General features: G+C 48.0%; 1 protein-coding gene across 4 annotated transcripts in view; it reads left to right on the top strand.

The window, feature by feature from the left end:
• The first annotated feature begins 13,918 nt into the window (after positions 1–13,918).
• Positions 13,919–23,624, top strand: part of DAPK2 (death associated protein kinase 2) — a 139,446-nt gene continuing 129,740 nt past the window's right edge. Inside the window, exons 1-2 of one of the 4 annotated variants that reach the window (XM_031002530.3) lie at positions 13,919–14,072; positions 20,102–20,199. In XM_031002530.3, coding sequence (XP_030858390.1) covers positions 20,108–20,199 — 92 coding nt within the window. In that variant the 5' untranslated portion in view covers positions 13,919–14,072; positions 20,102–20,107. Of the gene's footprint in view, positions 14,073–19,853; positions 19,943–20,101; positions 20,200–23,624 lie in introns of those variants that run through there. The other 3 variants (XM_031002529.3, XM_063698588.1, XM_055362540.2) reach the window with 3 other exon arrangements.

Below are 23,624 nucleotides of genomic sequence, written 5' to 3'. Positions count from 1 at the left end.
TATAAACTACTCAGTTTATGGTATTTTGTTATAGCAGTCCAAATAGACTAAGACATCCCTAGAGACAACCACTTTCAAAAATTTTTAGTTTTGCTGTTTCTGCTACTTAGTAAAATTTTTTTTTTTTTTTTTTTTTTTTTTGAGATGCAGTCTTGCTCTGTGGCCCAGGCTGGAGTGCAGTGGTGCGATCTTGGCTCACTGCAGCCTCTGCCTCCCAGGTTCCAGCGATTCTCTTGCCTCATCCTCCTGGGTAGCTGGGATTATAGGTACATGCCACCACTCCTGGCTAATTTTTGTATTTTTAGTAGAGATAGGGTTTCACCATGTTGGCCAGGCTGGTCCTGAACTCCTGACCTCAGGTGATCTGCCTGCCTTCACCTCCCAAAGTGCTGGGAGTACAGGTGTGAGCCACCATGCACAGCCTACTGTAGTAAATTTTATGTTTTATTTTCCCCCACTTTTTTTTTTTTTAATTTTTAGTAGCGATGAGATCTCACTGTGTTGCCCGAGCTGATCTCACACTCCTGGCTTCAAGCAGTCCTCCTCCCTCAGCCTCCCAAAGTGCTGGGATTACAGACATGAGCCACCACACCTGGCCTTTTCTTTTGTTTAGAGAAAAAGCATATAAATTTTATTAACATGTACATGGGGGTGACCACAGAGTGATTACCCCTATGTTCCCCAACTTTTGATTTAAAAAAATTTCAAACTGGCCGGGCATGGTAGCTCACGCCTGTAATCTCAGCAGTTTGGGAGGCTGAGGAGGGTGGATCATGAGGTCAGGAGTTCAAGAACAGCCTGGCCAAGATGGTGAAACTCCGTCTCTACTAAAAACACAAAAATTAGCCAGGCGTGGTGGCGGGCGCCTGTAATCCCAGCTACTCAGGAGGCTGAGGCAGAGAACTGCTTGAACCCGACAGGCAGAGGTTGCAGTGAGCCAAGATTGCACCATTGCACTCCAGCCTGGGTGACAGAGCGGGACTCTGTCTCAACAACAACCACCACCACAACAACAAAAATTCAAACTTACAGGGAAGTTGCAAAAATTTACCTAGATTCACTTATCAACTGTTAACAATTTGCCATATTTGGCTTTCTCTCACTGTACATATATACAAATTTTCTTTTTTGCTGAATCGTTTGAGGAACAGATGTAGACATAGAGCCATTTTTCCTCAAATATGCATGCTCCAAGAATTAAGGATATTTGGCTAGGAGTGGTGGCTCATGCCTGTAAGCCCAGCACTTTGGGAGGCCAAGGCAGGTGGATTGCTTGAGGCCAGGAGTTTGAGACCAGCCTGGCCAATATGGCGAAACCCCATGTCTACTAAAAATAAAAACATTAGCCAGGCATGGTGGAAGGTGCCTGTAATCCCAGTCACTAGGAAGGCTGAGGCACGAGAATCACTTGAACCTTGGAGGTGGAGGTTGTAGTGAGCCGAGATCATGCCACTGTATTCCAGCCTGGGTGACAGAGTGAGACTCTGTCTCAAAAAAAAAAAAAAAAAAAAAAAAAAAAGAATTAAGGACATTCTCCCCTATAATAACCACGATATACTTCTCCCACTTAGAAAATGTTATCACCGACATGATTATCTAATAAAATGTCCATATTCAGATTTCCATAATTGTCCAATAATGTCTCTTTCAACATTATTGAAATAATTTGTTTCAATCCAGGATCCAATCACTCATCACAAGTGACACTGAATTTGTTATGTCTCTTCAGCCATATTTTTCTTTCATGACACTGATATTTTTGAAGGATACAGGTCAGTTGTTTTTTAGAATATCCCTCAATCTGGACTTGTCCGATTGTGTCCTTGTGATTAGATTCAGAGTCTACATTTTTGGCAGAACTACGGAGATCATGTGATATCTTGGTCCTGCACACCGGTAGACACATGGTGTCAGTTTGTCTTATTATAATTGATGCTAAGTTAGTTTGGTCATTTCCTTAAGGATGTATGTGTCAGATTCCTCCCAAATTACTCACAAATGAGTAATTTGTGAGGTGATACCTAGAGACCAGATGAGTACCCTGTTCCCCAACAATCGTTCACTCAGTGTTGTTGTTGTTTTGTTGTTTATTGAGACAGAGTCTTACTCTGTCACCCAGGCTGGAGTGCAGTGGCATGATCTTGGCTCACTGCAACCTCCACCTCTTGGGTTCAAGCAATTCTCCTGCCTCAGCCTCCCAAGTAGCTGGGATTACAGGCACCTGCCACCACGGCCGGCTACATTTTTATATTTTTAGTAGAGACAGGGTTTCACCATGTTGACCAGGCTGGTCTTGAACTCCTGACCTCAGGTAATCCACCCACCTCGGCTCTCAAAGTGCTGGGATTACAGGCACGAGCCACCGTGCCTGGCCTCAGTGGTTTTATTATCCAGTGATGCTCCTTGCCTGAATCGCTTATTACTATGTGCTGCTTAAGTGGTGATTTTTAAAATTCCATTACTTCTTCTATACTTATTGGTTGGCATGTTTCTTGAAAATATCATTTTCCTTTCTTTCCCTCTCCTTTAAAAAATTTAAACATTTTTTATTTTAGTATTTATTTTTATTTTTTATAGAGACAGCGTCTTGCTTTGTCACCCAGGTTGGCGTGCAGTGGTGTGATCATAGCTCATTGCAAGCTTGAAATTGTGAGCTCAAGTGATCCTCCTGACTCAATCTCCCACGTAGCTGAGACTACAAGCATGCACTACCATTCCCAACTAAGTTTTTCTATTTTTTAGAGACAGAGTCTTGCTATGTTGCCCAGGCAAGGCTCAAACTGCTGGCCTCAAGAAATTCTCCTGCCTTGGCCTCCCAAAGTGCTGGCATTACAGATGTGAGCCACTGCATTTGGCCAAACATTTTTATTTTTAAATAGATTGGAACACATAGATTCTTTTTTTTTTTTTTTTTTTTTTTGAGAGGTGGAGTGTCACTCTTGTTGCCCAGGCTGGAGTGCAATGGTGCAATTTCGGCTCACTGCAACCTCCGCCTCCCAGGTTCAAGCAATTCTCCTGCCTCAGCCTCCTGAGTAGCTGGGATTACAGGTGTCCAGTACCATGCCTGGCTAATTTTTTGTATTTTTAGTAGAGATGGGGTTTCACCAGGTTGGCCAGGTTGGTCTTGAACTCCTGACTTCAGGTAATTCACCCACCTCAGACTCCCAAAGTGCTGGCATTACAGGCGTGAGCCACCACGCCCGGCCGGAACACATAGATTCTTCTAAAATTATCTGATGTGTTCTAATCTGGTCCTGTCATTATTTATTTCAATACTGAAATAATTCCTAATCTGGCCAGTGAGAGCCCTCTCAAGTTGGCTTCCTTGTCCTCTTGGCATGTTACTGTCATTTTTGAGCACTTTCTTACTTTGTGGCACAGGATGTTCTAGTTTACTTTGTACTCTTCCTGCTCCAGCCCTGGTATCAGCCATTTCCCTTAGGAAACTTCCGTTATAATTTAGATTTATTTATTTATTTTTGAGAAGGAGTCTCACTCTGTCGCCCAGGCTGGAGTGCAGTGGTGTGATCTCGGCTCACTGTGACCTCCACCTCCTGGGCTGAAGTGATCCTCCCACCTCAGCCTCCCGAGTAGCTGGAGCTACAGGCACACCACCACACCCGGCTACCATTAATAATTTAAAATAACATAAGCTGGAGCAAATTCCCTTCCTTCTATTGCTTTTTCCCTTTCCACTTCCCAAATTTGCTATACATTTTTTTCATTGTCAAGATTAATAACATGACATTTTGATGTGTGCCTATAAACTAGTCAATCCTTTATGCTCATAGGTTGATTCTAAAAAATTAAAAACCAATGAATGACTCATTTTATGATTTTATATATACAGTATAATATTCCCTCTAGAACCAAATACACGTTGGGTCTGAAATTTTTGTAGATGTGCATCTCCTTCAGGGCCTGTTGAAGATTCACATTTCTCAGCCCCAGAAGTTCTGAATCAATTTTAAGGGGCCCAGTGATTCTAGTACATTCTGAAGAGATGTTATTGGGTATATAAAGAAAGAAGGAAATGTAATTTCATGCTATTAAACTTTGGCAGCTTGTCTAAGAGTCCTCCAAATGTCAGCCCCTGTTTTCTTTCTAACTGTATTTTCTTGAGTCTTATTTGGCCCAAACTATTTCTTATATCCCATATCACCCTCTTTCTGTGATTCTTCTTTTTTTCTGAATATACATTCCTTCTTTCTTGGATTCTTTAAACTTCTTTTTACACTTTCTAGAGTAATTTTTTTATATCTGTTTTGTATGTTAAAATTTCTGAGCCATTTTATAAAAATTGCTTCATTTTGCTGCCATACTTAGAAGACAGTTTGGCTTGACTAAAGTCTGTTGTTCTGATATGTATTCTTGAGGCAAGATGCCTTTCCCTGTTTTTCATTTTTATTTTTATTTATTTTCACTAGAGATGAGGTCTCACTATGTTGCCAAGGCTGGTCTTGAACTCCTGGGATCAAGCGACTTCTCCCCTCTTAATTCTTGTTTTTTTCTACATTCTTGGAATTCTGAAATTTCAACATGATGTGCCTTGGTATAGACATTTTTTAACCCTTCTAAACCCTACTTGGCACTTGGTCCTTTAATCTGAAGATTTTTATTTTTATTTTTCTATTTTTTTAGCTAAAGACAATTTTCTCTTGGTATATTTTTTGCTATTTCTTTCAATATTCTCTCCTCTGTCGTAGTATTCATTTTAAACAAATACTGGACTTCCTAGATATATTCTCCATGCTTTAAAATTTTTCTCAGTATTTTTCATCTTTTTATTATGTTCTGGTAGACTTCTTTTCTTTATTTTTTGATTTTTAAAAATTAATTAATTATTTAATTATTTTGAGACAGGGTCTTGCTCTGTTGCCCAGGCCGGAGTGCAGTAGCGCAATCATGCCTCACTGCAGTCTTGACCTCCCAGGCTCAAGCAATCCTCCTGCCTCAACTTCCTGAGTAGCTGGGACTACAGGCATATGCCACCTTGCCCAACTAATTTGTTTTTTAAATCTTTATTAATGACAGGGTCTCACTATGTTTCCTAGGCTGGTCTTGCATTCTTAGGCTCAAGCAATGCTCCCACCTTAGATTCCCAAAGTGCTGGGATTACAGGCATGAGCCATTGCACCTGGCCTGAGACTTCTTTATTTTCCAGTTTACAAACTGTGTAAGTGGGTTGGGAATGGATTGGGCATGTTAGACTAGCTTTCTTGTTGGGGACTGGGTGGGGAGCATACAGGTTGGGGACAAACTGCCAAAAAAGTAGAGCTTTACTCTGAGTAAAGTGCCCTGTGGTGTATCTCCCTTCTAGATGAAGCTGTCTTTGTTTTTTCCCCCTCTGTCCCTCATGGAGGACCAGAGTTACCTCTGTTTTGCTTTTCCCTGTGGCTCTTACAGCCGCCCTATTTGTTTCCCTAGTCAAGTTGTTCTCCTCTTCATGGAGTTATTCTCATTCAGCTTTTCCCCAAATCCAAAGCTGTATCCTCTAGCCACTGTTAGGTGGAAACAAGGGAGAGGAGCCTACCGACCCTGCTGTGCCTAGTATGGCAATTCATGCACTATTCTGATGGTCACCACCCAGTCCTGGTCTTCTGCTCTTCCTAATGTTTAATGCAGGGTTTGGAGCTTCAGCGTATGCTATCATTGGGGCTCTAAGTCAGACTGCCTGGGTTTAAATCCTGTCTCTGTTATATGTTAACTACCTGAGTCTCACTAGATTTCATCTATAAAGTGGGGATTATGATGCAGTGATTCGTGTACAGTAAATGCTGAATTATTATTAGTGAGTATGAAGATTATTAACTCTGCTATCTTTTTTTTTTTTTTTTTTTTTTGAGACGGAGTCTTGCTCTGTTGCCCAGGATGAAGTCCAGTAGCACAATTTTGGCTCACTGCAACCTCCGCCTCCCAGGTTCAAGTGATTCTCCTGCCTCAGCCTCCAGGGTAGCTGGGATTACAGGCATGCACCACCATGCCTGGCTAATTTTTTTTGTATTTTTAGTAGAGACTGGGTTTTTCCATGTTGGCCAGGCTGGTCTCGAACTCCTGACCTCAGGTGATCTGCCTGCCTCTACCTCCCAAAGGGCTGGGATTACAGGTGTGAGCCACTGCGCCCGGCTCAACTCTGATATCTTGAGTTGTGATTTTTATGTGCTTTTAAAAAAATCAATCTGATCCTACCCATTTTTTATCTTTTTCTTTTATTTTTTATCCAAGTAATATATTTATATTGTTTTAAAGAGCAAAAACTTTATAAGTCTTGTAACTAAGAACCATTATTCCCTGCCCATCTTGTTCCACACTTGAGCCCCAAGACCACCAGTTTCAACACTGAAAACTCTTTCTTTTATTTCCAAGAAACATTATTATAAAACTGCTTCATGACTTTTCAATTTCATGTAGCTATTGACTTCCTATTATGAAAGACGAGGACTTAATTATCTTTTTTTGAGACAGACTCTCACTCTGTCACCCAAGCTGGAGTGCAGTGGCATGATCTCGGCTCACTGCAGACTCTGTCTCCGCCTCCTGGGTTCAAACGATTCTTCTGCCTCAGCCTTCTGAGTAGCTGGGACTACAGGCGCACCATGCCCGGCTAACTTTTGTATTTTTAGTAGAGATGGGGTTTCACCATATTGGCCAGGCTGATCTCGAACTCCTGACCTCGTGATCTGCCCACCTTGGCCTCCCAAAGTGCTGGGATTACAAGGCGTGAGCCACCGTGCCTGGCAACTTAATTCTTATACTTTTCCCCAACCCCATCCTTCTCTGTATTGAGACAAGGCAAAAATCTATTGTTCACATGATGATGACATGTAAATATTATTCACTGCTCAAAGCTGAGCCATAGTGTATTATGATGACATTTCCTTACTTATACACCTTTTTGTTTTTTTCTAGAAATAATAATCACTTTATTTATTCATTTAATTTTTCTATGTACTTACAATAAATTCATCCCCAAACTTTCCTCTCAAAGAGTGCCACTCAGTAGGTGAAAACAGATTGCCTGATGTATGAGGTTCACTTTTTTCTTGGAGACATTGCCCCTGGAGCCTGCTGTGCCCCTGGGCTGTTGGGTCTGATTGCTCTCTAGGCCTGCTGTACGCCAGGCTTCCCTTCCCCGGGAGTCTGGGAATTCTGTCCACCTTTCTCCTGTGTTGGAAGCTCTATGATGAGGTGGATTACTCTGGGTGTGAAAGAAGATGTATGGTTCCCGGCCCTTCAGCATTGAGCACTTTCTTGTGTCTCCCAGTATCATTCAGGTTCTTGCCAACTCAGCACAAAAGGTGTGCTGGAGGGTGAGAGGGACACAGCATCAATGAAGCTGGAGCAGCAGGAACCAAAGGGGCTCCAGAGGCTGGAAAAATCATCTGTCCAGGAGGCCTCGCCTGCTGCTGACCCCACTGTGAACATCTTGGCATTACTTATTTGGGATTCAAAGTGCTGGGCAGAAATATCTGATTGGCCATGCCTAAGTCTTATGGACACGAGGAAGGAAGATTTCCTCCCTTCAGCTCTTTTTTTTAGAGACAGGGTGTTGCCGCTGTGTCACCCAGGCTGGAGTGCAGTGGAGCAATCTTAGCTCACTGCAGCCTCGACCTCCCAGGTTTAAGCAATCCCGCTGCCTCAGCATGCCACCAGGCCTGGATAATTTTTGTATTTTCTTTTATAGAGACGGGGTTTCGCTCTGTTGCCCAGACTGCTCTTGACATCCTACGTGCAAGCAGTCTGCCTGTCTTGGCCTCCCAAAGTGCCTCCATGCCTGGCCTCCCTTCAACTTTGGTGGTGAGGGATGGTGCATTATATCCACTTACACAGCCACCATAGTTATTTCCTCCCAGATAGGAAGCAGGGATTGGAAATTGGCAGCAAAACTAAATGTAAATATCCATCATGCTCTTTGATTGAATCTGTTTCCCCATCTATATAATTAAAAAAAATTCATATTGGTCTCAAAAATGCATTCAGCTTGAGGATTAAATGAGATAATTAGAAAACAGCACAGTGCCTTGGCTCATGATAAATTCTCTACAAATTTTGATTTGATCTGGGTGGAAGGATGAAAATATTTTATGTAGTTGGAGTGATGGAAACCAAGGCTAAGAGGCCAAAAAAATCTCGTGAAAGAGAAGGGCTGAGGGAGCCTGGAGTCCTTTATCTTGGAGAACAGATCTGGAGGGGGCAGAGCAGGGCCTAGTCCTGTTTGGGGCAGAGGCCACTGTAGATGGTTGAACTTAGCCTCCTGTGTCTTTGTTTTCCTGGATGCAGCTGTTCATAACTGGGTCAGGACCTGGGCTCAGCTGAAATGGAGTCACCATGCAGGTCAGGGAGGGCAGAGCAGGGCCCCAGGCAGAGCAGGGCCCCAAGTGGGAGGACCAGCCCACACAGAGGTCAGGGCTCAGGCGGGGGTGTGGAAGGAGCTGCTGTCCTACCCATCCTTCCTGCATGGATCCACCAAAGGCCCCTGATGACTCTGACTACATCCCTGGCACAGAGTGGGGAGGGTGACAGGGGTCACTCAGGGGACCCATTAGCAAACACAGAAAGGTGAAATCATATCTTCAGCTCAGCAGATATGGCTGTGAATTCTTAACTAATGAGATCTAGGAAGAGGTCCTTTCCTCTGAGGAGTCTCCCTGCTCCCTGCCCACCTTCCAGGGACTCAAGGTCCACCCCTCCCATGTCTGGGCTCCTTCTGGGATCTGCCTAGCCCCTGATCTGGCCTCAGAACACAGGATTCCAGGCATTTTGTTCCCAGGGTATTTCCTCTGCTTGGCTCTGAGTTCCTGCAGGGCAGGGCCAGTGCCTCATTTCTTTCAGGGCCCAGCCCAGAGTCTGGCCCAATGGGCACCGAGAAAGGACTGAAGAATGAATGAAGTTGGAATTGAGCTGAACCTTGGATAGATAAAGGAGAAAAGAAGAAAGCATTTCAGAGACAGAGGCAGGAACAACATGGCTGGAAAGATAGGGCACACGTGACCGACTGTCTTGAGGGATGGAAGGATCTGGTTTGGGAGGGAGGTTGACATTTGTGCCAGTTCTCTCTCTCTCTCTCTCTTTATCTCTGTCTCTCTCAAACCTTTCCTATGGTCCTGAGCCAGTGCTCTCTCAAACATCTGCCACAGTGTTTGTGAGTCTGGTCCTCACATCAGCCCTGAGAAAAAGATGTAATTATTCCCATTTTATTGATGAGATAACAGAGGCTCAGAAAGTGGATGAGCAGGAATACAAATAGGCCTGTCTGATTCCCGAGCCTAAAGAAGAAGGTGGTTGGATATTGTAGCCCTAAAGGTGGGTATAGTTTGAGGGGTCCTGGCCACACAATGTGTCACCAGCCTCTGTCCTGAATAGAAGGCAATGGCATATGCATGGGTCATGATCCCATAGCGTAGGCCCTGTGCTGGCTCAGGTGGAAATAGGGGCAGTGAATGACAAGTGGTTTCATACCTGCAGCCCTTTACATGCACAGCTGCTCACACCCCATGTGCCCTGCCTCCCTTGCCCCACTGTGGACTTTTCTGTTCCTCCCAGTGATCCCTACTCTTCTTTCAAGCTTGAATCAAGCTTTCCTTTTTCTCTGGAGGCTCCTTCTGGAGTAGATCTGACCTTTTATGGCATTGGGTCTTTATTTGCCCCTACTCCAGCACATAACCCCAGGAGGTACTATTGAATGTTTGCGGAGTAAATGAGTGTGTACACATGTCCAGGAAATCCCCATCCCCCAGGTTCTCTAGAGAGAGGCAAGGCCTCCCATCCCCCAGCTCCTTCCTCTCTTCTCTCCTCCCCTTCCCTGCCCCATCCCTGTGGTGCTGAGTCCAGCAAGGCTAGAGGCTGAAGCAGCTGCCTCTGGCTGCAAGAACCAGTGGGCCTGGGGATGGGGGGGTAGCAGGAAAGGTTGCCAAACCAAGCCTGCTCCACACCTCCCATCTAGGAGGGCAGATGGCACAGGGCAGAGTGGGAAGGGCTGAGAAGCCAGGCCACCAGGTCAGTTTGGGAAGAAGCAGCTTCCTGCCGGCCTTCCACCCAGTAGGCAAGCCCTCTGGGGAGGAATCACCTGTGCACTCCCTTGGCCGAGAGCCTGAGAGTCAGGACTTGACCCGTTGTCAAGAAGACTGCATTTCAGACTGCATTTGGCAATTCTCTGGGCCAGGCTAGGGGTGGGATGGGGCGCAGAGACGAATAAGATCCATTTCCTCCCCAGGGGAGCTTACTGCCAGACATTTAGGGAATAATAATAACAGTTAATAATCATTGCGGACTTTACCAAGTGCCAGACACTGATCGAATTGAAAAGTAACTGCATGCTCACAACAACCCAAGAGATAAATGCTACTATAAGCTCCATTTGACCTATGGGGATAATGAGGCACAGAGAGATCAAATAGCCTGCCCCAGACCACATGGCACGTAAGTTGCATGCTGGGATGCCTGAGTGTGGGCCCAGGCAGTCTGGCATCAGAGTCTCTGCATTTAGCCGTCACACTACACATGCTGTAAGCCAACCCAGGTGCCATCTGCCATGGCCAACATGCAGCATCTTAATCCCCACCTTGCCCCCTTGTCAGGAGGTTTTTAGGCTCCGTAAACTTGCCAGACACCAAAGTATGCTTTAGGATATCACCATGACTAGTGCCCTTTGCTGCCTGCCATGGTTACATCTTTATCTATGGGCTTGTATTCTCATCCCTGGGAAGCACAGCTCCTGTGACTCTACCATCTCACAGTCCCTTGGAATGTCTTGTACAAAGCAGGTACTCAGATGTGTTTGTCATTGAGGGGGTTGAGAATTTCCCTAGGTCTCTGTGACATGAACAGACTGGGTCTCAACCTGTGCACTGGGAATCACCTGGGGAGTTTAACAAAAACTGATACCCAGAACCCATCCTCAGAGGTTCTGATGTAATTGATGTAGGGTGCAGTCTGAGCATGGGGGATTTTAAGCACCCCATGTTATTCACAGTTATTCTGATGTACTGCCTGGACTGAAAAGTTCCAGATTAACACCGTTTTAGAAATCTTGGAAGTTTCAGTTGAGGGAAGGCAGCAGAGGGAATAGCTTCAGAGACCAGTAGGCAAGATTCATGTCACAGCTCAGCCACTTACAAATTGGATGAGTTTGAGCAAATCAAATTTCCCAAGCCTCAGTTACATCATCTGTAAAAGAGGATAATGACATCCCCCTAGAAGTGAAGCACTTGAAGTAAGATTATTGAGCATCTACTAAGTGCCAGGTGCTTGGGTGCTCTTAGGGGACAATAGAAAACAAGACAGCTATGGCCCCTTGTGATATTTACCTTCCTTAATTCAGTTTAAGAAACCTTTACTGGGTTTGGGATATCAAGCACTGTATGGGTTCAAAGATGGACAAGAAATTGTACTTGCCCTTGAGAAAAGGAGAAGTAGACACTAATTAAAATAGAGGAAGGAAGATGACAAGAGAGGTACCAACCAAGAGTGGTGAGGTTCAAAGGAGAGAGGTATTTAGAGGGCAGACCAGGGAAGTTTCTGTGGAAGACATGATACTTTAGAAGGCTCTTAGAGGATAGATAAGATTTTGTAGAATGGGATGAAGGGTAGTGGAAACGAACAAAAGCATGGAGGCAGGAACAGCCAATAATCCAACCTGGCAAAAGAGCTGGATGTGCATGCAGAGGAGGGAAGGGAATGTGCATACACAGCAGGAAAATAAGGGTTGGGGCCTTAAATGCTAGAGTGAGGCATTTACACTCGATTTGGTCAGCCATGGGAACCATGCAGGGACTGGAGCTGAGTTGGATAATTCTTAGCTCTTAATACCTGGACTGCCTCTGGCTTCATTCTGGAATTTGTGTCTTCATTGCCACTGTCCTTGGGGCCTCCCCTTTTCTGCTGATGGCCACCTTGGTCCTGTGTTCAGTGCCCTGTCGCTGCCCTCAGGTGAGGGTCTGATGAACTCACCCAACCTTAAGCATAAGATGCATCTCCAGATGGTACCTTCCTAGATAGTTGCATTCTGGCAGGTACAGTGGAAGGGGCACCAGACTGAATCTGAAGGAGGCCTGGTTCTAATCCTAGCTCTGTCTCTCACCAGCTATGTGATGTTGGGCAAGTCACCTCCCTTCTCCGAGCCTCAGTTTCCTCATCTGAAAAGTGGCCAGGGTCAATTGACAATGACCCTTTCAGCTGCAATGGACTCTTGACTAACTTGTCAATTGCTAAACCCAAGAATGTCTCTTTTGACTCATGCAAGGGGCTGCTGCTGCTGACAATGAGGTATTAAGCATGAGGCTCAAGGGAAAGAGATGGAGAGGCCACATGTAGGTGATCAGCAGGGTCAGCTGAGCCCAGCCTTGGATTCATCACAGCCCAGGTACTGGGTATGAGAATGGAGAAACCTCCAGATGATTTCAGCCCCCAGCTATTCAGGTGTTCCCAGTTGAAATCCCAGACACTGCAGAGCAGAAATAAGCCATACACACTGTGCTGTCTGAACTTCTGTCCCTCAGAATGCATGAACATAGTGAAACTGTTGTCCTGTGCCACCAAGGCTGGTAATGGTTTGTCACCAGTGATAGGTAAATGGAAATGGAGGAAGAGGTGTTTAGGGATAGTTTGGTGGGGGACTCCTCATGTTGGTGAAACTTCACCAGTGGGTGTCATTCCCTTAGGTCCATTGACATCAGAAACCACCTCTAGTCTTGGATATTACTCTATATATCATGCTGCTCTTAGGAGAGGAGGCTCGCTGGCTGCGCTGTTCTGAATTATTGTGAAGTTTATAAACAAGGAACTCTTTGCCGAGGATGTCCTGGACCCGGAGGCACTGCTCAGCTGGGGGGCGGGGTCCATCTGTATTCGTCCTAATGTCCAAAAGGCTGAAGGGTGTGTGTGTGCTCACACTGGTAGAGGTCCTCTAGGTGCATCTTACACACTCCATCTCATCTCAGCCCCACCATAGCTTCATTAGGAGCTACCGGAAGGAGCGTTTCTCCCACTTTACTGATGAAGAAAGAGCCATGCCCAAGAACACACATGCGGAGTGGCAGGGCAGGGCTTTGAACCTGGTGGTAGGACTCTGAATCTAAGGCCCTTTTGAGGAGCCCCATGGGTGACTTAGGGATGGAAATTCCAGGGGTTGGAGGGGTCCTCATTTGCTTCCTCTAAACAGCCTCTTGTTTTGAAATAAGACAAATGAACTTGGCTTAAGTTCTGTTTTCCCTTCCTTCCTCCCTTCACCCCCTCACTCTCATTCCTTTCTTCCTCCGGGATTTTTTGGCAGAGGGCAGAGAGAGGAGCCCATTCCCAAGTCCTCTATTAGAGAAGGCGTGATGGTGAGATGGGGGCTTCACTCAGCAACCGTGCCAGGACAAAGGGCAAACGAGGGCAGGCCGCTCTCAGGCTGGGTCGGGGGCAGTGAGGAGCAGAGCGGCCCTTCTCATCGCAGCCCCCACCTTGCTGTACGCTGTGGGCTTGAGGTTTCCAGGAGAGTCTGCGGTGTAGGGAGCGCTCTGGCTGGGAGGGAGGAGACGGCCTATTCCTCAGTGGGGCTTCCTCGCTCACGGTGTGTATGGTGGGGAGAGGAGCACACAAGTACCATTTTCTGAGGATTGTGCCAGACCATGTCATACGTATAAGCTCATTCAAATCAATTTCCAGATAAGGCCAGGGGAGGGTAGCCGACTTGCCCAAGGCCACGCAGCATGTGCGCGGTAGAGCCGGTAGGGACGCGCAGAGGGTCTTGCTACCGACTCTCCCCGCTCTCCCGGGAGTCTGGGAGCCCTAAGGTGTCCTCTACTGGCCGGGAAGCTGGGCTCTCGCCCCGGGACTGTCCGGAGGGGGCTCCAGCAGGGGGCGCCCCGAGCCCCGTCCAGGGCAGCAGGGCGCGCCTCCAGCCGGCGCCTGGGACGGGGCTGGCCGCTCCGCCCCCTCGGCTCCTCGGCTGCTCGGCGGGCGGGCGCCGGGCGCTCTGGGAGGAGAGGACTGCAGGGCCGAGCCCAGCGCACCCCGCCGCGTCCCCCGTTCCCGCCGTGCCCGCCGCGCCCGCCGCGCCCGCCGCGGCCGCGGCAGCTCAGCCTCCCGCCGTGAGTAGCACCCGTCTGCGGGCTCGACGGGCGGGACGGGGCGCGCGGCCTGACGGCAGCAGCGCCCGGGTCTGGGGCTGGCGGGGCGAAGAGATCCGGGGCACTCGCTCGCAGATCCCGGGCCCGCCGCCCCAAAGCCTGACGCCGTGGCCCGGGGCATCGTGGCCGGCACCCGAGCGCGGGAGCTGCCCGCTGTTGCCCTGGGGCGCCCTCCGGAGCCTGGCACTTTGACCTGGGAGACCGGGTAGAGGCGGCGGGCAGAGCCAAGCACCCAGCAGGGAGATGGGAGACAGACGTCCATCGAGTTAGGCCCCCTGGAACGGGCAGAGCACGCCCGGCTCCCGGCCAAGTCTTCTCAGCTTGGGCCGACTCTTTCACCTCTTGCTCCCGCCTGGCACAAGGATGTGATGCGAGGAGGGTGCTCAGATGTCTGAGCTTCCTCTGGGGCTGAATGAAGCTGGGGTCCCCGCCGTCAGGCGCCCCGGCCTGGGGTAGAGCTAGGGTGGGCGCGGGGGCGGCCAGCAGGTGTGCTGCAGGTTGGGGTGGAAGGGCTTGGAAGGGCGTTGCCAACAGTTGACTAGGACTCTGGGCTAGGCATTTTGGACGTCCCAAGGCTTGCATAGGTCTGGCCAACCCTCACCGTAACTCTGCACGGTGGAAATTGGTATTCTTACTTACAAAAGAGAAAACAAGGCCCAGAGAGGTGAGCCTCGCTGAGGCCGTGCAGGTAATGGTAAGGCAGTGGTGCACACTGGAGGAGAGGGCACCATAGCTGGCTGCCTCGGGGGCAAGCGGGCAGGTGCAGGGACAGCGCCTGACATCTTGTATCCTGGAATCCTGTGGAGGGCAGCCGCTCTGGTTTCTGACACTGCGATTCCCAACTGCCTCTGTGGAAGATATTCCTGGGAGAGTCCTGTTGACCTAAGAGGCCCTAGTGCCTTGGCCTCTTCACAGCTACCTTCACAGCCCTGTCCTTCCCCAAACCGCTCATCTCCCAAGATGTTTTTTGAGCACCCTCAAGTGGCACCACTGATGATTCAGCACCTTCAGAGGAGACTTGGGCAGAGGGGTCAGGGGTGTGTGGATGTGGCTGGAGGTCTGCTCCTCTGGGGTAAGTTCCTGGTTGGCAGGAATGAGACCCGCACTGACCCTGCCCACCTCCTTGAGGCCTCCCGATTTGTTAGCTGTGGGGTGAACAAGCAGGCTTCCCAAGGGAGCTGGATCTTTGCCAGAGAGACCAAGTTTTTCTTGTGTCAACTCAGGCAGGTGGCTGACCTTCTGTGGGCCCCAGCTTTCTCATTGGAGACCGTGATGGGTCAAAGCCTGGAATGTAGAGAGGAGCTCTGTAATGCCGGAGCCCCATCCCTTCTGTTGGCAGCCTCTCCAGAGCCTGAGTGTGATGATTCCTAATGGGGGTGTGTGTAATGAGACAGTCGTGTGTGTTTTGCCCAACCATTGCCTGCCCTCTTGCTGTGGTCCCGTTTCACTCACTTGCACTTGGTGAGGTGGGATGAGGAACTGAGAGAGTTCACTTTGCAGAGTGAGCTGGGCCAGTGGTGGAGAGGGCTTCTTGAGTGTTGAGAGTTTCCTATGAGGTGATCTTCCAGCCCTAGACACCTCCTCCTAGCTTGTCCCTCAGGAGGCCACTGACTTTGCCAACCCTGGTGACATCTTGGAGGAGTTGGGGTGGCTATCAACAGAAGAAGCCCTGGGAAGAGGAGCGGGATGGGTCACCTGTATGATGCTCAGTGAGTCCCTTCCCCTTTCTGGATCTCAGCTTCCTCTTGTAAAAACAAGTGGGTTAGACCAGACAGCAGTGGTTTTCAAACTTCTGTTTCACAGTGAATTCTTACCCAGAACGCCAACATATAGTATGGATAACATGGAACTGCTCTGGCTTCCCCTTCTCACCCTGGTGATCCTGAAGCTGTTCTAAAAATCCCTAAATAGATGATCTATGGGGTTCTAGGAAATCTGTGGTAGCCCCCTGAAGTGTTGCCTGGTATTAGAGTTGTAGGCAGGAATTTGAATTCCAAGGACTCCATCAGGAGAAACGTGGGCATTAAGGTGGGTATCATCCTGGGAGCATCTGGAGCTGATGGCCTGTGCTTCTGGCCAAAAGTTGTAACTGTGTCCCTCCCCTCTGCCATGTGATTTCAGCTTTTCGAGGCTGGAAAGGTCCTTGTGCCTCTGGCTCCTCATCTGGGTCCTAGCTGGTGACTATAATTCCACTTCAGTTTCACCCCTTTAGTTTGTTTCTGAACTGGTAAAATGCAAATTCGCCTTAGGAGAGGTGTTAGGAAAGTGCTTGAAGTGGCTATCAGTTGTTTTACCTGATGAGCATCTGAGCAGCGGCCTTGAGAAAGGAGGCTGGGGAACTAAGTTAAAATCAGCCAACACTTATATAATGCCTACTGTGTACTAGCCTACGACAAGGGGACAGAGGTAGGAATGTCACAATTCTTGCCCTTATGGGGCTCCAAGTCACAAAGAGGAGGGAAGGAATTCACGTTATCCAGGGACCATTTAAAACATTACACATGGGTTATCTCATTTGTCTCACATTAGTCTCATTTTTAAAAATTATGTAAAATTTTGATCACATACAAAATCATCCCATATATCCATCTAACTACCACCCAGATCAGGAAACAACATTGCTGGCACTCTGAAGCCTCCGAAGCTCCCGTTCCAACTATCCCCTGAGTGAGGGGATAGCCACTCTGCTGACGTCTAGCACCATGCATTAATTTTACCTAAATGGGATCACACAGTATGCAGTCTTTTGTGTCTGTCTACTTCCATTCAACATTATGTTTCTGAGATTCGTCCATGTTGTTGCAGGTAGCAGTAGTTTGTTAATTCTTATTGCTGTATAATGATTCCATTGTATGGGTATATAGTACCTCAATTTGTTTATCCAATCTTCTATTGATAACCATTTGGTTGTTTCCAATTTTTAGTTATTACTAATAGTATTGTAGTGACCATTCTAACGTGGATCATTTGGGAAAACATCTGCATGCATTTCTCTTAGGTATGTCCAAAGAAATTGCCGAACAGTTTTCCAAAGTGGTGGTCCCAGTGTATACCCCTCCCAGCAGTGTTTGAGAGCTCTAGTTGCCGCACATACTCACCAACACTAGACATTGTCTTACGTTCATTTTCCACGGAAGGAATGTGAAACTCAAAAGTTATCCTGTGCTCAGCTAAGCACAATGTGCCAGTAAGTGACAGAGCTGGGATTTAAACCCAGGTCTGTATGATGACTATGGAATCTATTCTCTCCCTCTGGGTTAGACATAAACATAAGCCAGAATATGATCAACTTGAACCCTAAAAATGTATGAAGAGCACTCTGGGAGAGCTTGAAGAGGTGGAGAATTGTCATCTGTTTTTGGGAGGGCAAGGATCATGGAGCCACACAGAGACGGTAGCATTTGGCTGGGTCTTGTGGGAAGTGGGTAGTTATGCCCACTCTCCAGGGCTTTCCAGCTGGGCCTCCCCTGGCAAGGGCCCCACTTCAGCCGAGATATAGCAGGGATGAAAGTTTTAGGGGAATGGGAAAGGTCAACTTTGGCTGGAATATAGGACATATAAGGGAGGGGGCAAAGGCTGGAAAGATGAGCGAAAGCCTAACTGGTGGGCCTAGTTTGTCCCTAAGGGGCTCACCTGCCCCCCTAACCCTGGCCACCCAGGATATACAGCCCAAGGCAGAGGCTCACCATTTTGCTGGGAACTGGGGCTTCTTTGAATCCTGCTCTCAGCAAATGGAGCTGGCCTCTCACCAAATGGGAAATCTTAGCTGTTCCTGGGACCACTCTCAGGGTTTCTGCCAACAGAATTTTTTTGGAGTTTCCTGCTTGCTTCTAGCTGTGTGAAATTGGTAACCCCACGCTGCAGGACCTGACCCAAATTGTTTATTTGGAAGGAATTTTTTTTTTTTTTTCAGTGAAAAGAAGATGGTAGATAGCACTCCCTTTACTCCCTGGGCCAGTCTCGGGAGATTTGCCAGGATGTTGGGGATGAGGGGCATCGAGCTTCTGATTATGGTCAAGCTAAACTTGCTAGAGGGCTCCCTAACATGGGTTAAATCACAGTAATAATCATCTTTCTTATTTGTACAGTAGTTTATATCCTTATCCCCACATGGATGTGTGAAGTATGTGATATAGATAGTATCACTCTGTTTACAGGTGAGGGGATGAGTCCCAGAGAGGGTACCCACCTGCTGTGGGTCACAGGGCTAATATACACTCACGCTAGTCTGGAACTGGGGCTCCTGGAGCCTACTCTTTTCACTATTTCATGCTTGCTGCAGCCCTGGCCAAGCATGGAGGATGCATGAGGGAGCCTGGACACCCACAGGCAGGTGACCACGAGAGTAAGCCCTGGGAACCAGGCCAGCTCTGCCTGAGGGTCTTCAGGCTCTGTGTGCCTTGGTGGAAGGGAGAGAGGCAGGCGGCATCTTGGTAACGAAGCTCTGGTTTGCAGGGGGCTAAAGTGGTGGAAAGAGGGTGAAATGTATACACCTGCTGAGAGTTAGGACAGCTCCAGCCACTTGGCGTTGATGAGATGTGCCCTTATGTAATGGTGCCTCCACCCACCCTGGTGAAAATAGTCTTTTGGGGTTCGTGGAGCCCATGTGTGGTTGGGATCTGATTGGCAGTCAGCAGAAAAGCTGCCAGTGCTAACCAAAATGAGCTCCGACAGGCCTTTGCTAAAGACCCTTGGAAGACACATCCACAGGCAGCTGGTTTTATTCTTGTGATTTGCAGACTGTGCCCTGCGCCCTGCTCGTGGGGTGTTGTCCAGAGTGGCACATGGCTGTCCCAGGAATGGGTAAGCCTGTTGGGGCAGAGGGATCCCAGGAGAGGATGCAGACAGTCTTTTCTGGTGGAGTGGTAAGTGCTCCCCATGGCTCAGAGTTGGCCTATGGCTTTCAGTGAGATGCCTGGGGCAGGCAGAGTTGGCTCTATTTTACAGATGAGGACACTGAGGCCCTTCTAACAAGAAAGGAGATCACAGGGCTAGTAGTAGACAAAGCTGGAACGAGCACCTCAGGCTCCTGACTCCTGGTGCCTGTTGGAATTTGCCTCACTCCTGTCCATCTTTCCTTTGGGGGTGATGAGTGAGAGAGTTTACAGATTAGTTTGGACATGCAGTTGGGTGGTACAACACCTGAGGGAGCTGAGGTCATGATAATCCCTTACCTTTTAACAGCATTTTCTAGTTTACAAAATAATTTCATGACTTGAAGTTGATTTTACAGTATTAGCCTCATTTTACAGATGAAGAAGCTAAGTCTCTGGCAGCTTAGGTGGCTTACCCAAGCAAGACTGGGGCTTGTACCTAGGACTTCTGACTTTAAAGCTAGTGCTTTTTTTTTTTTTTTTTTTTCTGTTGCCCAGGCTGGAGTGCAGTGGTGCGATCTTGGCTCACTGCAGCTTCTGCCTCCCGGGTTCAAGTGATTCTTGTGCCTCAGCCTCCTCCCGAATAGCTGGGATTACAGGTGTGTGCCACCATACCTGGCTAATTTTTGTATTTTTGGTAGAGATGGAGTTTCACCATGTTGGCCAGGCTGGGCTCGAACTCCTGACCTCAAGTGATCCACCCACCTCGGCCTCCCAAAGTGCTGGGATTACAGTTGTGAGCACCGTGCCTGGCCATTTTTTAAAAAAATTGTACAACAGCTGCCTCTTTTTGCAGTAGTTTTGAATTTAATGAAAACAAATAGCTGAAGTTCACCATGGATGTTTCTCTGAACTTCTTCAGACAGATCTGAAGACCTGAGGAGCTCTCCTTTCCTGTCTCCTTAACAAATTTGAATTCGTATAAATCAAATAAGAACCATACATCATCAGCTGCAGGTGAGAAAAGGCTTGAGCAGGGCAGTTCTTGAAGAACCAAGGCTGTGGATTATTACTAAATTATTAGCTCCCTTGCAGCCAATTACGTTTAGGCCTTAGACTCTTAGGCTTGTGCTAATTTGGATGGCTGTCCTAACCATGGGTTTCTTCCCATTTCAGGGTTGTATGTTCCAGGCCTCAATGAGGAGTCCAAACATGGAGCCATTCAAGCAGCAGAAGGTGGAAGACTTTTATGACATCGGAGAGGAGCTGGGGAGGTAGGAGACTGTGAGAGGTGGGGGGATGCCGAGGGAGCCAAAGTCATGCTTCTTATGGCACAGTTGTCAGTTGGTGTTGGAAGGCAGGGCCACAGGACCAGTGGGAAGCTTTAAAAATGAGCCCGAGGATTATTCACCTGCCTGGGTGACTTTGCACATGGTCATTGCTCTGGAAATAATGACTTGCCAGTAAAAGGGACGAGAATTGTTGAGTTCTGTGTTTTCAGCATAATCTAGCTGGCAGGGACAACCTTCATGATTCTTGTTTGATCTGTTGCTTTTTTCATAAAGCTCCCCCAGGCTCTGGATGGAGACCTGACTTGTTGGTTTTCTTCTGAGTCTCACTTGGAATTCTCCATGGTTCCCAGGGTTTTGTTTTAAGCTCAGAACTTGAATGGGAGGTGAGGTAATCCTCCTGAGAATGGATTTATGTTGAGTAACCAGCCACACGAGCCCCATCATGAAGTTTTCCTGGGATCTTTGTTACTGGTGCATTTTCAGGTTTGCTGAGCCCAGAACACAGCCAGGGTGAAAATCAGATCTGAAAGTACTATCGTTACGATTTGGATAGAAATTAAGATTTTCTGAAGCTCTTTTCTTGCCTTCCATTTCTACCAGCTGCTAATATTTAGGTGGTAGTGTAGTGATTACAAAACACCAGTCCTGAAGTTTGAGTCTCACAACAATGCATGAAATAGGCATTATTTTTACTCTCCTTTTCCAGATGAGGAAACTATGGTCCAGCATTTGGGCAAGTTGCCCAAAGTTGCTGAGCGAGTGAGTGACATAGCCAAGGTTCTGACCAGTCCATTTTGCATCTGCACACTTGTTATGCCCTCTCCCATGAGCTTGGCACTTGTACACTCACACATGCTCATCAGAGCACCTAGCCTCACCCCTTCACACACAGCGCAGCATGAAAATATGGGAATTTAGAGTGTGTAGACCCGGAAAATCTGAGACAGGTCTTAGCTAATTTAGAAAATTTATTTTGTCAAGGTTGAGGACGCACGCCCATGACAGACTCAGGAGGTCCTGACGACCTGTGCCCAAGGTTGTCACAGCACAGTTTGGTTTTATACGTTCTAGGGAGACATGAGACATCAATCAAATATGCAAGATGAACATTGGTTTGGTCTGGAAGGGCGGGACAACTCCAACTCTAAGCAAAGATGGGAAGGCTCTAATGGGGAGGGGGCTTCCAGGTCATAGGTAGATAAGAGACAGATGGTTGCATTCTTTTGAGTTTCTAATTAGCCTTTCTAAAGGAGGCAATCAGATATGCATTTATCTCAGTGAGCAGAGGGGTGACTTTGAATAGAATCGGAGGCAGGTTTGCCCTAAGCAGTTCCCAGCTTGACTTTTCCCTTTAACTTAGGGATGTGGGGGCCCCAAGATTTATTTTCCTTTCACAAGTGTCTACTGTATCCAACAGGCAAAACAGAAGTTTTTTTCCCTTTATAGAACTCTTATGTCAGAACTAATTGTCTTAGTTTTTTTTTTTTTTTTTTAACTTTCAAAGATAAAACAGAGCTTCAAAGCCAGAAGAGCTTCACTCCAAAGAGAATGAAAGGCAGCAGGTGCTTCAAGATCAGGGAGTTAGTCCTGGCTGGCTGGATGGTGGGTGGGGGAGCAAATAACTGCAGAGACCCCAGAGGGGGATGACTTTTCCCAGTCTTGGGCCTGGTGAAGGGGTAGGAAGAGGACATAGGACCAGAGGCTGGGGTTGGTCAGCTGGAGCCTGCCTCTGAATGGGAAGCCAGGTTCTCTGTGCCTCAGGTTCTTCTCCTGCCCTTGGTGGCACCAGCAGAAAGATGCCATTCTCAGCAACAAACCACGGCCAGCCCTGCCAATGGTGCTTGATTCAGTGCCCTCACTTGGCCATGTCCTGCATGCAGGGGTCTGTGCTGAGTACTGTGGGTACAAAGACGAGCAAGATGAGACAGTCTCTGCCTTCCTGGAGCTCCACCCTGGCAGTTACACACATGCTAACAAGGGCATTCTTGGATTGGACTAGAGTCTGGGTGGGCAGAGAAACTGAGAAGTTGTGGGGAGCGGGACTCTGAAGAAGGAAGTAGAAGCAGTTTCCTGGGGATTGCATTTATAATTCCTTCTTAGTCTTATCTCTCCCTGACTCCATATATCAAGGACATGTGCTATTAGACCCAGAAGAGACCTCATGTTTCCTGGTCCTCCACTTGCAACAGGGTGTGGAGATCCCATGCAGCTCATAGCCTGGGGTGTCTTGGGGTGATTCTCACCTCCCCTACTCTTCTAAAGTGCTAATGGGGCAAAAGGTGAGTAGGCAGCAGGGGAGGCCCAGGGACTAGGGGCCAGGGGCCTTTGGAGTGGTCAGATGTCCTAGGATTTGTGGTCTAGGCCAGATGACCTAGAAGGCCTTTAGAGGTCCTCTCTTCCAGGCCTCTCACTTGACAGTTGAGGAAATGGAGGATCAGAGAGGGGAAGGGTCTTGCCTGGGGCCACAGAACAGGCTAGAACTAGAGCTGCCTTTGAATGACCACTCAGCTTCCGAAGGGACAGTCCTATTCTTCTCTCCTGCCCTCCTGTTCTTCATTTAACGTATTCTTGAGGACCTACTGTGTGCCACGCACCGTCCAAGCAGTGGAAAGCAAAACAGACACAGTCCTGTCCTCTGGCAGTTTATGCTCCCCAGGCTGGTGGAGAAAGGCACTAGACAAGTGGATGCTAAAGGATAAATCACCATAAGGTGTGTTAAGGGCTAAGAAATGAGAGAAAAGGATGCCCTGCAAGGGAATGATGGGGCATGGGGATGTAATTCCATCTGGGTGGTTAGAGAAGATTGCTCTGAGGAAGTGACTGTTCATTTGAGAACTGAAGGGTAAATGCAAAAGCAAAGTCAGCAGCATGGATGAGCCCTGAAGTGGGGAAGTGCCTGGGACCTGGGGAGCCGGCAGGAGGCCAGTGTGGCCTTGGAAAGCGGGCCAGGGGCAAGCAGCGTTACATGAGGCTGGGGGCATGGGTGGGGACCAGATCCAGGTGGTGAATTCCCTGCCAACACAGAGTGGTGGAGAGGTTTGGCCTTTGGGGTCACATGGGTTGGGGTTTGGGTTCCTGTCCTAGCTGTGCAACATTAGACAACCTGCCCTCTCTGAGCCTCAGCTTTTTTACCTGTAAGACAGAAATAGTACCATTACCTAGCTCATGGTTGTGGGGATGAAATGAGATGCTGAGTCAGGAATCCCTCTCAGAGCTGGGCATGGGGTAAGTGTTCATGATCAAGAGCTTCTGGCCTTCAACAGTGAACAGATCGAGCCTTTAGAGTAGTTTTGGGGTGTCAAGGCCCCACCTTCTGCCTCTGCAGCCTTCTAGGAGGAAGGCATGGGACTGCAGGAAGAAGAGCAGGGGGATCATCCTGATGTCTGGAGAGCTCAATATAAACCTCT

The sequence above is a fragment of the Gorilla gorilla genome, chromosome 16, assembly GCF_029281585.2.
Source record: "Gorilla gorilla gorilla isolate KB3781 chromosome 16, NHGRI_mGorGor1-v2.1_pri, whole genome shotgun sequence".
NCBI classification, from domain to species: domain Eukaryota; kingdom Metazoa; phylum Chordata; class Mammalia; order Primates; family Hominidae; genus Gorilla; species Gorilla gorilla.
This window is presented reverse-complemented; position numbering and strand designations above follow the sequence as displayed.